This window comes from Parus major, chromosome 2 (genome assembly GCF_001522545.3).
Source record: "Parus major isolate Abel chromosome 2, Parus_major1.1, whole genome shotgun sequence".
In the NCBI taxonomy this organism is placed as follows: domain Eukaryota; kingdom Metazoa; phylum Chordata; class Aves; order Passeriformes; family Paridae; genus Parus; species Parus major.
Genome location: NC_031769.1, coordinates 65,277,507 through 65,291,690, shown reverse-complemented (window position 1 = coordinate 65,291,690; position 14,184 = coordinate 65,277,507). Strand labels below are relative to the sequence as shown.

Here is a 14,184-nt window from a genome sequence, read left to right as displayed (position 1 = left end):
AGAGCTACGAGAGGGGGCTCCTGTTCTTGGCCTTTCTACATCTTCTGATTAGCTGCCCTCTCACTGCCTCAGTTCCTTCAGCTGTGCAATGGTGCTCCCAAAACGGTCTGCTCTATAAAGTGAGTTAATATTCTTGGTGAAGGACATAGGATGAAATTAGACAGCCAGAGCTGTTGCAGAATTAGTATTACCTATGAGTATCACTGCATGGAGTGTTCTCCAACACCTTATTGTGCACACAAAGCAGCAAGAGTTTATTCAAAGTTAGCATCTTCTACTCATAAGCTTGGCTGTGGTAGAATAGCATCTTAGATAAGAAAGTATTTGTGCAGAGTGGTATCATTGGTGTGGTCTGCTTCAGATCTTGTCAAGATTCTGGCAGAAATAATTGCAATAAGGAAAAAAAAGGCTATTTCTCTTAACCAGTTATTAACCTCGAGACAGTCTATGCTTAAAAGGAGGTAACAAATGTTGTACAAAGACCGTCTCTTCCTTTGTTCTCTGAAATCAGGATGGTTTCTAGTAATTTAAGTGTTATTATTTTTATTGCTAGGTGCTACTGTATGTCTCTTAATATTGTACAGAAAACTGTTAGTAGGTGAAGTAGACCTACTAAGTAGTTTTAGAATTCCTTACAGTAATTTCTGTAACTTTATCTTTTCTCAGAGCCGGCCTCAGAAATTAGGTTTGTAGGATGCAACAGACACTGGATAATTCAGGAACAGTTTTATAAGCACTTAGACCTGTTAGTTATACTGCCTTATTTTCTTGCTGTTGAATATGCCCAGCAAGACACTGAAGGTTTTTTTATGAGAAACACAAAGTAACTTGGAATTAAAATCCTCAGAATTAAAAAAATAATAGTAATTAATTGCAGCAAATCTTGTAAACAACTTTGATACCAGAGGCACTGCTCCTTAATCTGCTATCTGAAATTATTAATGGATATTTTCAGTTTCGTTTTTAAAGCAACTGAAATGCACATGCAGATTTAGGGTTCTGGATAGGGGAGGAAAGTAATTACATTGCATCATCACTCTTCTCCAATCATCCTCTGAAATATAATTTTCCACCTAAGCAGCAGTCTGTGTAAGATGCACAACAGTTGTATGTTTTGTACATTGTATTAATCTGAAGCTGAGCCTGTTCATCCTTACACCATTTTACCATTTTTTTACCTCCAGGTGCTGTCTGGGTCAGACACATTTTCCAAAGAATGCCCCAGAAAGCACTGTGCAGGTGATACTATAATTCTGTATATTCCTACAATGGACCAGTGTGTCTGTGTAATGGGATCAGGAATTTTTCTTTGGAAAGTTAATGGTAATGCCAAATGATAAATAAAATGCCAAAATGAAAAGTAGGCCCCGAAGAATGGAAAGCATTGTAATAAATCAACATTTATATTTCTAACTGTGAGTGCTGTGAGGTCTGCAGGAAGGGTTTATGGTGAGACACAGTCAGCAGAGAGCATGCAGCATCATCACTTCAAGGAGATCACCAGAATCCTGCAAAGTCACAAAGCACACGGCTATTCAATGCTTAAGTTAATAACTCATGGAGCCTTGCGATATTCAGGAGCATTTGGCAAACATCTGATATTACTGGACTGTTTAAAGGTGTTTGCAGGTCACATTTACAAGGGGATGTCTGTTATGCAATATTATTAACAGCTCTCTTTGCTGTTATCTGCACATTAACCCCTTCCCACTGTGCCAGGAAACTATTCTGTTCTTCGATAGCTGACTCCATCCTCTAATTTTTCATGCATACAGGTATAGCAAAATATCTCTTTAGGTGGTCATTTTGTCATTCTGCCTACAAATAATTATTGGTGTTTGATAATCGAAGAAAACCTTACTAAACACATAATTTTTCAAATTATCTACATAAACACCTTTTTATTTATGTCACTCTTCTTTAAAGTTCAATGTATTTCTTCATTATATTATTTGTGTTCCTGAAAGCCATTTCTTTTGTGTTCACAGCAATCTTCCTATTTCAATCTTCCTAATCTACCTTTAATCACAGTGGTCTCCACCACTTTTCCCAACTGTTTAGAATTATTTGGGAAGACTCTAACTTGTTTTCTTAATAAGAGTTTTCCAAGAGCTTCAACATACTGCAGCATATTTTACAAAATGTAGAGGCTTCTGAGTGAATATTTCTCACCAAGTTTCACTTTTAAACTAATCCCAAGATGCAGGAAAATATTTCCATTCATTTTCATCCTATTTTCTATCAGAGACCACAGAAGTGGTTATGTTCATCATGCTATTAATTTTTAAAATGAGATGACAGTAGTTTGGCATCTAATTTGTACTCACATGCTTAAGTTTCAGGGTTGCTCAGCAGCCACAGAAGCAATGAATGTGCTCAGCATTTCTGAAAATCAGTCTATGTAGGTGCCTAGAAAATACAGAAGCAAATATCTGACTACGGGCATCCTAATTAGAAAAAAAAAAAAAAAAAACTTTTAAAAACATGTATTGAGTATGGGTGAAGTACTGGTTGCTGGCAGAAAGAGAGCACATGACATAATGGATCTCATGTTCATTCAGAAGTGGCAGATCTGATATGAATATTTATGATATTTGGCAAACGTAGTGATTTTTCCATTTAAAAACTAAGATGTAATTACTAATCTTACAGTCTGATTTTACATGTTTGCTTCACTTTTTTAATTCTAAAAAAGTAGTATTATGTTCTGTAAAATTTGGGGAGAAACAGCTGGCAGTGGGAAATGTGACATGATGTATTTTACTGATCCTGAAAGCTTAGTTTAGGCCCTCCTAATTATATGAAGTTCCCTCTTCTCACATAGCCCTGGGATAATTGGATGGTATGGCATTCCAAAGCCTTTGGGATGCTAAAATAATCATGCATTAACCCTATCAACATACTTGTGCTTTGATGTTCTCACCACTTAGCTGCTAGCTGAATAATTACAATTCACTTGTGATCGACTTTCATATGGTAAGAGTGATAGCAATGATAAAGAGGATGAAAAAGTTGCAAGACACTTGACATGTGTTTTTAGTTCATATGAAGAGAGGACATCAATTTATAGGAATTGATGTGGAGCACACCGTGCAATTAAGGTTTTGGTCCCCATTTCATTGCTGGAGGGAAGTGGGGTTTGTGCTCAGTGGTGGGGAGCAGCCACAGGAACTGGTTGTGGCTCTCTGGCTGAGATAAGTTTATGCTGTTCCCTTTGGCAAATCATTGTCTTATAAGTTCCTCAACGCTTTGTTCTAAGTACAGCTGTGTTTCAATAATAACTTATTTCTGTATAATTCCAGTTCAGTGGTTTTTATTACATATGCTGCTAACATTTTCACACGAGTACCCCAGCTGTACAGCAGCCCTCTGCAGTCAGTGCTAGCCCAAAATCATGCCAGGAACTGTCTGTATTAATTTCCATGCTACCAAACTTTTGTATACTGAACTATCATGCACCGCTCCCATCTTACTTTCCCTTCATTACACTGTTGTCCTAGCTCTCCAAAACTCACCATTTTTAATATAATTTAACCTCAATTTACTGCCAGTAATTTTTTTTTTTTGTGCTTATTTACATGTTCCTATTTTATCCAAGTACCAAGTTTTGCAACAGCTATCAGTTTCCAGATAGGAAATCTGAGCCTGCTCATTCTTTTCCAGTGTGGTTGGGTAATGTGGTGTTCATCATAGGACAGGACTAATGATACCAGCTCTTCTGAATCACCACATTCAAGCTAGCACAGGGAGCATTTCCTCTCTTTTGCAGTGTCAGTAACCTGGAGTCTAGAGCAGGAACATCATCTGTGGATCTGTCTTTGAGATTATCCCCAAAAACTGCATGAACTGTGGTGAATTCTTTCCATTGGCTGGTGGACCAGGGATCAACAGAAAAACACCAGGCCAGAATTTACTGATTAAGTCTGTGCCTAGAGAACAAGACTGGTTCTTCTGAGGTGAATCACTCCCATTTACAGCAGAAACCACAGTTCTGAATCGCAAGTCACGTAGGACCATATCGACTATGCATTCTTTATTGCATATAACCATAGCAAAACTCTATAAATACCAGATAAAAATAAACAGGAAACAAAAGCAATCCTACTTTTCAGTCAGAACTCTCGTGCAGCTTTCTAGCCTTATTTAGCATGTGTGCATGTGTGTGTGTAGGGGGATAAGCAGTTGTGGAGGGCATTAGTGTCCTTCAACAGAAGGTACTCATTTTTCATGAGGACCGCTGCTCTGAAGGCTCTGAGATGAATTGATCACATTCATTTCATGTGTTTTTTAGATCAGGCTTTTCATCCAAATCTCAAGAGGTAAGAATACAGTGCTCCAATCCGCTGTGCCACTGGACACCTTAGCAGTGTTCTCCACAGCCTCCTCTTGGACTGTCTGCTGGATAACTCTTATTCTAGTGATATTAGGCTCTACCCTCAGGATTTTTTACCTTCTTCACATTTAATCATTTTAGAAATCATTTTTCTGGATTATTCAGGCTGCTCATTTGCACTCTAAGGATTACCTTCAGCCACATCTATAAGGGAAAGGACATAGAGGAAAAGAGCATAATTAAACAAGCACAGAAGGTGTATGTGAAATGACTGCGTAAGATTATTCAGAAAATTATTGGAGAAAATCTTATTTGCAGTTGCCATTTAATCAAAATTCATAGCTCAGAAGATTATTTCTCTGCTGAGTTTAGAGAGCCACAGCAGTCTACTACCACTTCACAAGAGGTTGCAGGAAAAATTTTGCATGACTGTTAGGATTTCAGGATATTTTCATAGACATTAATCCAAAGAGATTTAATCCTTTCATGTAAACAATGATTGCAAGCTGAAAATTGGGAGTTTAAATGTCTTCTGCCCTTCCTAGTTACTTGGAGTTCTTTTGAGGAAGAGGCTGATGTCTGTGCCCTGTTCTTAGAAATCATTTGTTTTGATAGTTGAGATTTCTATGCAGTGAATTATTTCAGGTAACAGTTCTCTGGTGCTCATTTTGATAATAGTGGTTTAGGGTTGTTTTCCTTTTCAAGTTTCATTTCAGTTAGAGTGCAGTCCCTCCTGACCACCAAAGTAATTGAAAACAAACAACAACAATAAAGTTTATCTATCTACCAAATCTTTCCTTCCTATATGCTCATTAAGATAAGTTTCACCTTCTTTGTATTGCACAGAAGGAAAGAAGATCATGGAGCATATTATCTGTTATTCAAGTTGAAGAATGCAGAAAAATGTATTGAGAATACTTTCTTGTCAAGAATCCTTTATTTAAAAACAAGTGAATGTTGAACGATAAATAAAGGTGAAAGGACTTAAATGCTCTTACCCACATTGCCCTAAATTCAGACACTTTGCAATTACTGAGTTTTCTTTTTGTAGAAGCAAATACTTTCCTGTATGAAAGCTTCAGAAGTTATCTAAAATATGTCTGTATCATACACCCCTCTGGTCTAAACAGCTATCTTCTTCTGCCAGGAAGAACCTTGTGCTGACAGTTTTTGTTGTGGTTGTGGAAGTCATGCCAGTAGAAGAATTCCTTTTACCTCTCAATCATGTGTCCATTATGGACAATCTTTTAATAGAGCATGGCTGTTTTGACAAGCAGAGAGCTCTCCTGGTGTAGTTACAGCCCTATACACTGCAGCTGAGGTATAACTACCCCCAATACAATTTACAACAGCAAAACTGTTCTTTTGCCAGCATGGCTTATCTTATCATTGTCTGAATGACACGAGCTGCACTGGTGAAAGTATGGTTCTGGCTGCAAAACTCTGAACATTCACTGCTTTTGGTAGCACAGCTAAGTTTTAACCTCAGTTGCAAACAATATCCCTTTGCACATTTGAACAGTGTAAACATGCCTGCAGAACTTTATGGCACAGACCTGACCCAGTGCAATTTTGCTTCTGATTTAAGGAGGCACACAGCACAATTTAATAAGTACAAAAGCATAATGACTCTTTCCACGCTCATTTACCTGAGACCCACCAATTTCTTCTGCCTCCTCCTTGATTCTTTGCCTACTGCATCCATTGGGCATTTTTTCCTGGTAATTCGGTTCTTCTCTTCCCCAAATCCTGCCACTGCAGCCTCCCCCAAGTTATATTAATCTCTGCCCTTGAAAATAGTCCTGCTTCTTCCTTCCCTACAGGGTAACTGCTTCCTTGCATATTTTCTTCATGACTGCTGCCTCACTTCCTATTTCTTCACCTCTCTGCTGCTTGCTGGCCCTCTCTGCTGCTTTGTGGGTGCATCTCAAGGAGCTGCTTACCATCCTCTCCCTGGGATGGGGGAGGGCTCTCCTTCTTCCCCACCCCCTTTCCTATTTGCACTCTGTAAGCTATAATTAGCTGTGGCCTGAAGTTAAGAAAATAAAAATGCAGGCTAGAAAAATCAAGAGAAACATCCTAACAGCAAAATCAGCAAGGGTACAGCCCAAGCCCCCAACAGAAACTGTTGAATCCTCCATAACTGAGGATACTTAAAGCTAAACCAAGACAGTACTGAAAAGTGCACTGCACAGAGAAATACTGTGGCAGCTTCAGAGAATGGATAGCAGGTGTTTTCCATTTCTAGTTTATCATACCAAAAGATAATAAGTGATACTTCAAATGGATATTGCCACCTTCCTTTAACTGCCACTCTCTCCTCTGGTGCTACTGCAGCCCTTTGAACAACTGAAGTCACTGTTAACGTAAGTATTTATTTTGATTGTGAGAGGTTTCAGAATCCACCCTCTCTAGCAAATGAGACACAAGGAAACACACAGCTGGCTTACTACTTGCCTTCAGGAGGGAAAATAATCACATTTAAGCTAACAATCAATTAGGTGTGAGAGGCTGGGTGGTCAATAAGAATGAAACATGTTAGTACCAAATCACAAGCTGGGCATTAAACACTGACTTCTTTTCTCACACCTGTGTTTTTTTGCATTGCCAGGCAACAAAAGTTTCTGGGCAACAATGCAGAGTTTTAAAACAAGTGAAAGTATTGCAGTGGGTGGTTTTGCTTATTGTTCTTTTACCCGCTCCCTCTCTCCACAGACACACTTGCACATGGATCATACAACTTGTTTCTGAGGCTCTACATTAGTGATCACAGAACTGCTTGAGAATGTAGATGTCAAACATCTGCCCACTAGTTTTTTCATGCTATATTTTTAAAGAGTCTATTGAGGAAGAATAGGCTGTGCTGCCCCAAAATTTGCTAAATAATTGAATATGCTGAGGGAATCTTACTTAGTTTTATTAATTTAAAACATACTATTTTTAATACACCTCTTTAAAACAATTTTGTTACTAAAGCTGTAATAACACTCTTGTGCTTCTGTTGTTTGTTTTGGTAATAAGGCTGAAAGATATGTCAGTTGGTTATCCTTTTAGCCATTCTCTATAGTTATGACTGTATATCCTGAAAGAATAGTGTTAGGTTGGTGAACTTCCCCTGAAAGGGTTTAGGAACACTGGTTATTGTTACAGTAGTTTTGGTGAATAGTTTATGCTACTTTTTACATCCTGAAAATTAGAGCTGGGGAAAGGGACTTGTTCATCAAGCTGGTCCAGTCCCAGCAGCAGGGCTGCTCTGCATTGCATCCATCTGCTGGAGACTCCCACAGTGAAGAGAAAGGAGGAGATGGGACCAGCAATTATTGCAGCCAGAAACTTCAAGCAGTCCTGCAATATGCCCTACAGGCTGTGATCTATGGGGGGGAAAAAAAGTGGTGTGGGTTTCAGAAACACTATCTTCATATTTCCATATGAATCCTTAGCCAAGAGGTAGTCTTGGCTGGCTAGGTGAGTCAGCTCAAGGACTGTTTTGCACTGTTGAAATGTCTCAGAGCAAACAGGGCGCGAACACTTACACTTGATATTTCACTTTTGCTGTTTGTTATCACTGACATACTGTCTGCTGAGAAGAGTCACCCAGCAGAGTGGATGGCTTCCCTGTGGAGAACTACACAGGAAATTTGGGGGAAATACTGGTTTTAATTCCAGCCTTGCCACTACCAGCCTGTGGGGATGTGAGGGAAAGTGCTCAAGCATTCTGGGATACATCAGCCTTTCTTTCACTTTCTAAAGGCTAATGTTAAAATAAGTTTGGACTAAAGCTCTGCCCTAGCTCATCCAAAGCTGCCTGTGGATATAGTGAGTGGGGTTGTTGCAGGAGCAATTTCCATGAATCCCTTGTTCCCCAACTGCCCTATTTCCAGAGGTAGTTGAGCATAGTGGTGCATCCCATTTCCCTGCATGGGGGAAGTGGCAGTGCTGTAGGATGCTGTGTTTTCAGATAAATGCTCTGAGAGAATTTGCACCTCATGTATTATGCTCTTCTGTGTGGTTTTCCAGTGCAGAAATTCATCAAATTTTCCAAGCAATTTATAGGAAATATATTTAATAGAACTTTCCACATTTTATTTTGTATAATTACCCTGCCTCTATGGTGGTCACATTTGTCAGTTCTGAATTAGTTCTTAAGGGACTTTTGACCCAAAAAAACCTGTGTCTCAGTTGGAGGAAAAAAAACCCTCTAAGCAAAAAAAAAAAAACCCTCAACCTATGAGAAGACTCAGCAATGGCATTTTTGTTAATTTATAGGAATAACTGGTTGAAATATAAAGGAAATTCAAGCATTTCTTTTGGTCTTAGATTTTATAAAGATTTATTTCTCAAAGCCCTCAGGGTTGTATCCTCTGATCCTCCAAGCAGACTTTTCCCTGCGTTAGTATGTCAGCTGAGTTCTCCCTCTTGGTGCAAGTTAGGACATCAGGAAAAGGATGGCAGCAAGAGGACTCCGGATGCTGAGCAGGCACAAGCTTGGGCAGGGCATGGGGCCTCAGATGCCTCTGACATCCTCTGTGGCTGGACTGCAACATGTCAGGAGGGAGCTGGGGCTTGGCAGCTGCCCTCACCCAGCAGTCATGAGGTGTTGTAAAGTCAGGGCCCAGTCATGCCTCTTAGCATTCAAAATACTCCTGGTTTATCCAAGCTGCTTTGGCTGATAGGAATGTATAAATTTGATAATGTCTCATAAGATGTGAGGAAAAATATTTTCTAGCTAACCTTTAACTTCTTTCTTAATGCTAATGTTAGCATTAGTCTCTGTGCTTTAAGACATCCTCAAGTTGCGGCCTTCATATAAGCTACACATCCTGTTTTTCTTCTCTCCTTTAATCAGCATCTCTGATATCTGAATTGTGGATGGGGGCCGAGTTGTCCTTTTCTTGGGACCACAGCAGGTGGCTTTTGTCACCAACACTGCTGTGTCACCAGTGGTGTCAATGAATTTGATAACACACTAAACACCTTCACAAAACTATTGTTTTTATTTCTACTATTGTTCATTGTATTTAACATCACTGTGAAGGATCAGAGAGGTGTGTGAGGGTTACACAGAAGCTAGAGGAAGTCTTCTTGCCCCTTAGTGCATTTATGATCACTGTGGGTATTAGTATCCCAATTTCCAGAGAGTACAGGAAATATGAATAGTCCTAGGAGAAAAAAAAAGACTTATTACTTATCTTGTCATAGAGTGGTCAGGAGAGATGGGATAAACCACAGTAATGCAAATGGCAAAAACTGCAGAGTGAAGAGGATAGCTGTATCATGTAAGTCATGTAGTAAGATTTTGGGAGAGTCATTCATAAAAGTGGGGTTTATTAGACAGAAATTACCTCTACCTTCTCTCTCACTGTAATAAGTAATAAAAAAAGGAACTAGGCATCAGAACCATTTGCTCAAAACTTCACATTCAGTGCTAGACCACAGTGTTTTTTTTACCTCTCTGATGCATTATAAAAGCTCAAATGACAGAAGGCTGAAAACTGAATTATTTCACTTCTCTTGCCCCCCAATAGCCTAGAATTATAATTAATTCCTTAATTATTAAAAGACATACCACTTTTTTACTATTTTATAAACCCTAGTAGTTAATGAGGTTTTTTAAGTTATTACAGAACTTTTTTCATGGTTGGGTTTTTTATTGGTGGTTTTTATTTTTAGCATTAATGTAACACAGTATGTAGTGGTTCATCCTTCATTCCATCTTTCTGAAAGAATAGGGATAAATGCTATAAAAAAACTATCTACATATTTTCTCCGAACACTAAAATCATTATTTTTTTCTAATTGGAGTTTTCATGTCCACCTTTCTAGAGCAGATTTCAGATACAGAACTGAGAAACACTTGTTCTTCTGTTCCATCTCTCTGCTTGCTAAACTTCCCACATTGAAGGGCTCTTAAGCATCTCCAATGTTAAAAAATACATTGAGGATGGGAATCTTCATGTTGAGGTAGCCTGAAATGCCTCCAAGACTATTCTAGAAATACTAGGCAGAGGCCCATGAGACATGCACTGCTAACCTCCAAATACGATTACCCATACAGGAATTTCCACCAATTTCAATTTCACCCATTTGTGTAAATAAATGGCTGTGCAAACCAGGCCCAGTCTCCATGAGTTGTATGTGCCATGAAGGCTTAAATGACAACAGTCTTCCAACGTAAACAGAATGTTTCAAGGGCTGAGCCTGAGATGGATGAACTGCTCAGGTTTTTGATTAATTGGATGTCTGACTGCAAGAGATAGGGAAGATGCAAGCTGTTTGTAAAGCTGCTGAACAGTTCTGCCACTGCAGGTTGGCAGGTACAGTGGGGACAGAGATGAAAAGGTTAGGCACTTTTTGCTATCAGTTTCTTTTTAATGCCTTCCCTTTACTGTATTTTGGCAAAATAGAAACCTTAGAACAATGAGAAAGTGCTTTCTCATGTTTGTTGCTAATATTGTGGGGTATACTATCATATTGCTCCTCTGTCAGTCAGCAACTCCACTTGGGTAGTACTGCACAGAACTCAGTACAGAACACAGGTGACAAAAATTCAGCCTGCAGAAACCACCACAACAAACACACACAGGTTAAAGCTGCAGTTTCATGTTCTGAATACACATGTGCTACCTTTCGGTTTTGCAGTTGTGGCATTTCCAAGTTCCAGTTCACCAGACCTGCAGGTGTTTTACTTGGGAGTCCAGAAGGGAAGAGGTTTATTCCTGGTATGAATCACAGCTCATGTCTTTGCGACAGGACTTGTGTATTCCTGACTTAGATGCCTTTATCCAGTATTGGAAAAAATGGTGCAAATGAAGTTAATCATGATATCTTACATTCAAGACTGTAGAAAGAGTCAATTGAGGACTTACTGCCACATACCTGGAATATAGCCTTTTTTCCCACGTGAATCCCTTTTCAATCAGGAGGATAGGATACCATGTATGCTGGCACAAGCCTTTTGCCTAGAGGCTATCACTTGATTTCTTTAAAAAACAGTCAGAGACTCCAGGTTTCACTTCACCAATAACAGCTTTAAAAGGCCTAGTTTTAGTAGCTCTAGATATAGTGTAAATAACCATTTCCTTAAAGGTAAACTGGTTTCCACTGTACTCATTAGGCACTCCTCGGAAGCAGTGTTGGTTTACTTTTATTTTTTTCCCCATCAAGCTTTCAGGACAGAGTATTGCCAGATACTTTGCTTTTATGTACTGTTATTATTTGTCACACAACTCTAAACCAGTACTGGCTTTACAGTGAAATCCTCACCACTCTGAACACCTCTCCATCACTTGTTGAGTCTCCTACATCTCTGAACTTGCACTGCAGGGAATGTGACGGGAAGGATGGTGCGTGCGGTGCCGTGCACTGTAACTACCTGTACGTGCAAGCGGCCGAATCTCGCCTTTGATTAGACACAGCACTTGCACCTCCTGTTCCTGTGCTAATGTTCACGGTCCTGTTAGATTTAACGTGTCTTTTAGGTCTGGATGGATGACTGACCCCTGCGGGGACCCAAATCGCGCAAGGACGAAAAGTTTCTGAGGAAACAAACAAACACAACCAGAAGGTGACTGCTGCCAGCGGAGCGGAGGGCTGCTGCCTGCGGCCGCTCTACCTGGTGAGGCACCGGGCTGGGAGGCGGAGGAGGATGCACAGACATTTCCACGGCAGCGGAGAGCCCCGGTGAACTCCTTAAAGCCGGCGGCGCGGCACCGCCACCGGCGGCTCCGGATGCGCTCCAGCCCCGATCCGGGAGGACGGCCGGCTGCCGGGGGACACGCACGGCGGCCCGGGAGCGCGGCCGGCCAGGCCCGCCCGGGAGAGCCCCGCGGGCGCGGCCGCCGGAGCAGCGGGAGGGCGCGGGGCGCCGCGTGGCACCTGGCCGCCCCCCCGCTCCCCCCGCGCCTGCCCCGGGCATCCCGCTGCTGCGCTGCCGGCCGGAGAAGGGAGGGACGGAGGAAGGGTGGTGGGGGGGGAAAGTTGTGCTCACTCCTCTCCTTGGAGGCGCCCCTCCCTCCCCGCGACGAGGGCGAGTTAGAGATGCTATTTGCAACAGGCTGCTGCTGCTGCCGCCGCGGTAGCGCGTCCCCGGGAGAGGAGCCGGAGCGACACGTGATGTGTCTCCTTATCAGGGTGCGCGGGGCAGCGCGGGGGCGGGCAGGGGGCGGGGGCGCCCGCGGAGCGCGGCGCGGCGGGGTCCCTAACCGTGCCCATCTCTCCCCTCCAGGGAGGCGCGGAGGAGGGGAAGTTAGCGCGGAGTTGATGAACTTTGCACATCCACAGAAACGCCATTTTGATTCCTTTTTCCGGAACAAGTTTGCGGCTCCCTCCCGTGCGCGCTCCCCCCGGCGCGCCCCCGCGCCCCCCCGGCGGCCCATCCTCCCGGCATGTCGCGGCGCAAGCAGCCCAGCCCCAGCAAAGTCCGGCGTAAGTACCGCGGGGCTGCCCGGCCGCCGCGCTCCCTCACAAAGGGCAGGAGCGTGCCTTAACTCCGGAGGCATCTATTTTTTTTTTCTTTTTTTCCTTTTATTTTCTTTTTCTTAAGTGGGGGGGCAGAAAGAAAGATGAGGAAAAATAAACTTCTGGGAGGGGGCAGGCGCGGGGGTGAGGACGTTGCAGCGTGTCGGCTGGTCGTGCGACTTATTTTTAAAATGAAATGCTTGTTAGAGGGGGGAAAAAAAGTTTCCTTTAAAAAAAAAAAAAAGGAAAAAAGTTTGGCTGGCAGCGGTGGAGATGATGATGAGTTCGTGCAGCCTCCCTCTTCCCTTCCCCCGCTCCTCCCTCTCCTCTCCTCCCTCCGCGGCTCCTGTTTTTTTTTTTTTTTTTTTTTTTTTTCCTTCCCTGTTGCAGACTTTCTACCAACCAGCGGCACCAGCCGCGGCGTTTTGCCTTCAGGACCTGATGCTCATCCATATTAAACCGTCTGAGCTCAGGAATCCGGCCAGATCATCCCCCCCCTCCTGCTGCAAAGTTTATTTTTAACCAGCCACCGCCACAATTTGGATGGGGCTGCGAGGAAGCAACATCTTCTAGCCTGGCTCGCCCCCGTCTCCCGAGCTTGCCTTTTAACTTTTCCGTCGGGCTTATTTTCCTGCCGGCGGTGGCGGCGGGTCCCGCGGCGGCCCCTGTCCGCTGTTCCCGGCTGGGAGGGCCGCGCCGGAGCTGGGAAGTTGGGATGAAGGCGCCCCTTCTCCGCAGGTAGAGCCGGCTTGCGCCGCGCATCTCTCCGCTGACTTTCCGCTCCCCCGGCAGGGCCGGACCGCCGCGCCTGCCTTTCCTCGGCACCCTGGTACCTCTCCCCTCTCTTCTCTATCCCTCTTCCTTACTTTATTTGATTTTTTTCGCCTTTCCTCCACTTTCTCCACCCGCCCCCCGCCTTCCTCCCCCCCGTCCCGGTAGGGACGTGCGTGTCCTTTCCCCTCCCGGCCTGCGCGGCGGGGGCGGGGGGGAGCCGTGCCCGGGGAGGGCGGGGGGCGCTGCCCCTGGTGGGTCCCCCCCGTCCCGCTGCCTTTGTGCGGTGCCAGGAACACATCCCTACGCGGCGGGGCCAGCGGCGGGCAGGGACGCCTGGGCGGCGTCACCACTACAGGAAGGAGCCGGGCAGCATCCGAAGCTGAGGAGGGGTGCCCGGGCCCTCGCCCCCTTCAGCCCCATCTTGGGCGGGGGGGGTGTGGTGGAGCGGCGAGGCAGAGGTGACCCCCCCCTCCTGCAGTGGCGGTGTTTGAGGTGAAAACAAAGTTTGGGGCGGCGCGGCTGCCGCCCCCCCCGCCGCGGTGCCCGGTGCGGATGGGAGCCGGCCGAGCCTCGTCTCTGGGCGGCTGCGCTCGCTCCTCATCGCCGTTGCTACGGGCCGG

At 43.8% G+C, this 14,184-nt stretch overlaps 1 protein-coding gene and 1 long non-coding RNA gene across 8 annotated transcripts in view; one reads left to right on the top strand and one right to left on the bottom strand.

The window, feature by feature from the left end:
- Positions 1–9,304: 9,304 nt before the first annotated feature.
- LOC109022454 lies at positions 9,305–12,424 on the bottom strand. Of its 4 annotated transcripts, none has more exons than XR_004495959.1 (3): positions 12,321–12,424; positions 10,958–11,868; positions 9,305–9,492 (listed from the first exon to the last, which is right to left on the bottom strand). It is a non-coding gene; the product is annotated as an uncharacterized LOC109022454 (long non-coding RNA). The 4 variants fall into 4 exon arrangements; XR_004495960.1 differs by lacking the exon at positions 12,321–12,424 and adding an exon at positions 11,946–12,129; XR_002001308.2 differs by lacking the exon at positions 12,321–12,424 and having other exon boundaries at positions 10,958–11,109; positions 11,210–12,119.
- RREB1 (ras responsive element binding protein 1) overlaps positions 12,384–14,184 on the top strand; it is a 122,470-nt gene continuing 120,669 nt past the window's right edge. For 2 of the 4 annotated variants that reach the window (XM_015617444.3, XM_015617441.3), the window contains exon 1: positions 13,194–13,528. Coding sequence is in view for 1 of the 4 variants with exons in the window: in XM_015617439.3 (XP_015472925.1) it covers positions 12,718–12,757 (40 nt within the window). In the remaining 3 variants the exon portion in view is untranslated. Of the gene's footprint in view, positions 12,464–12,494; positions 12,758–13,193; positions 13,529–14,184 lie in introns of those variants that run through there. The other 2 variants (XM_015617439.3, XM_015617440.3) reach the window with 2 other exon arrangements.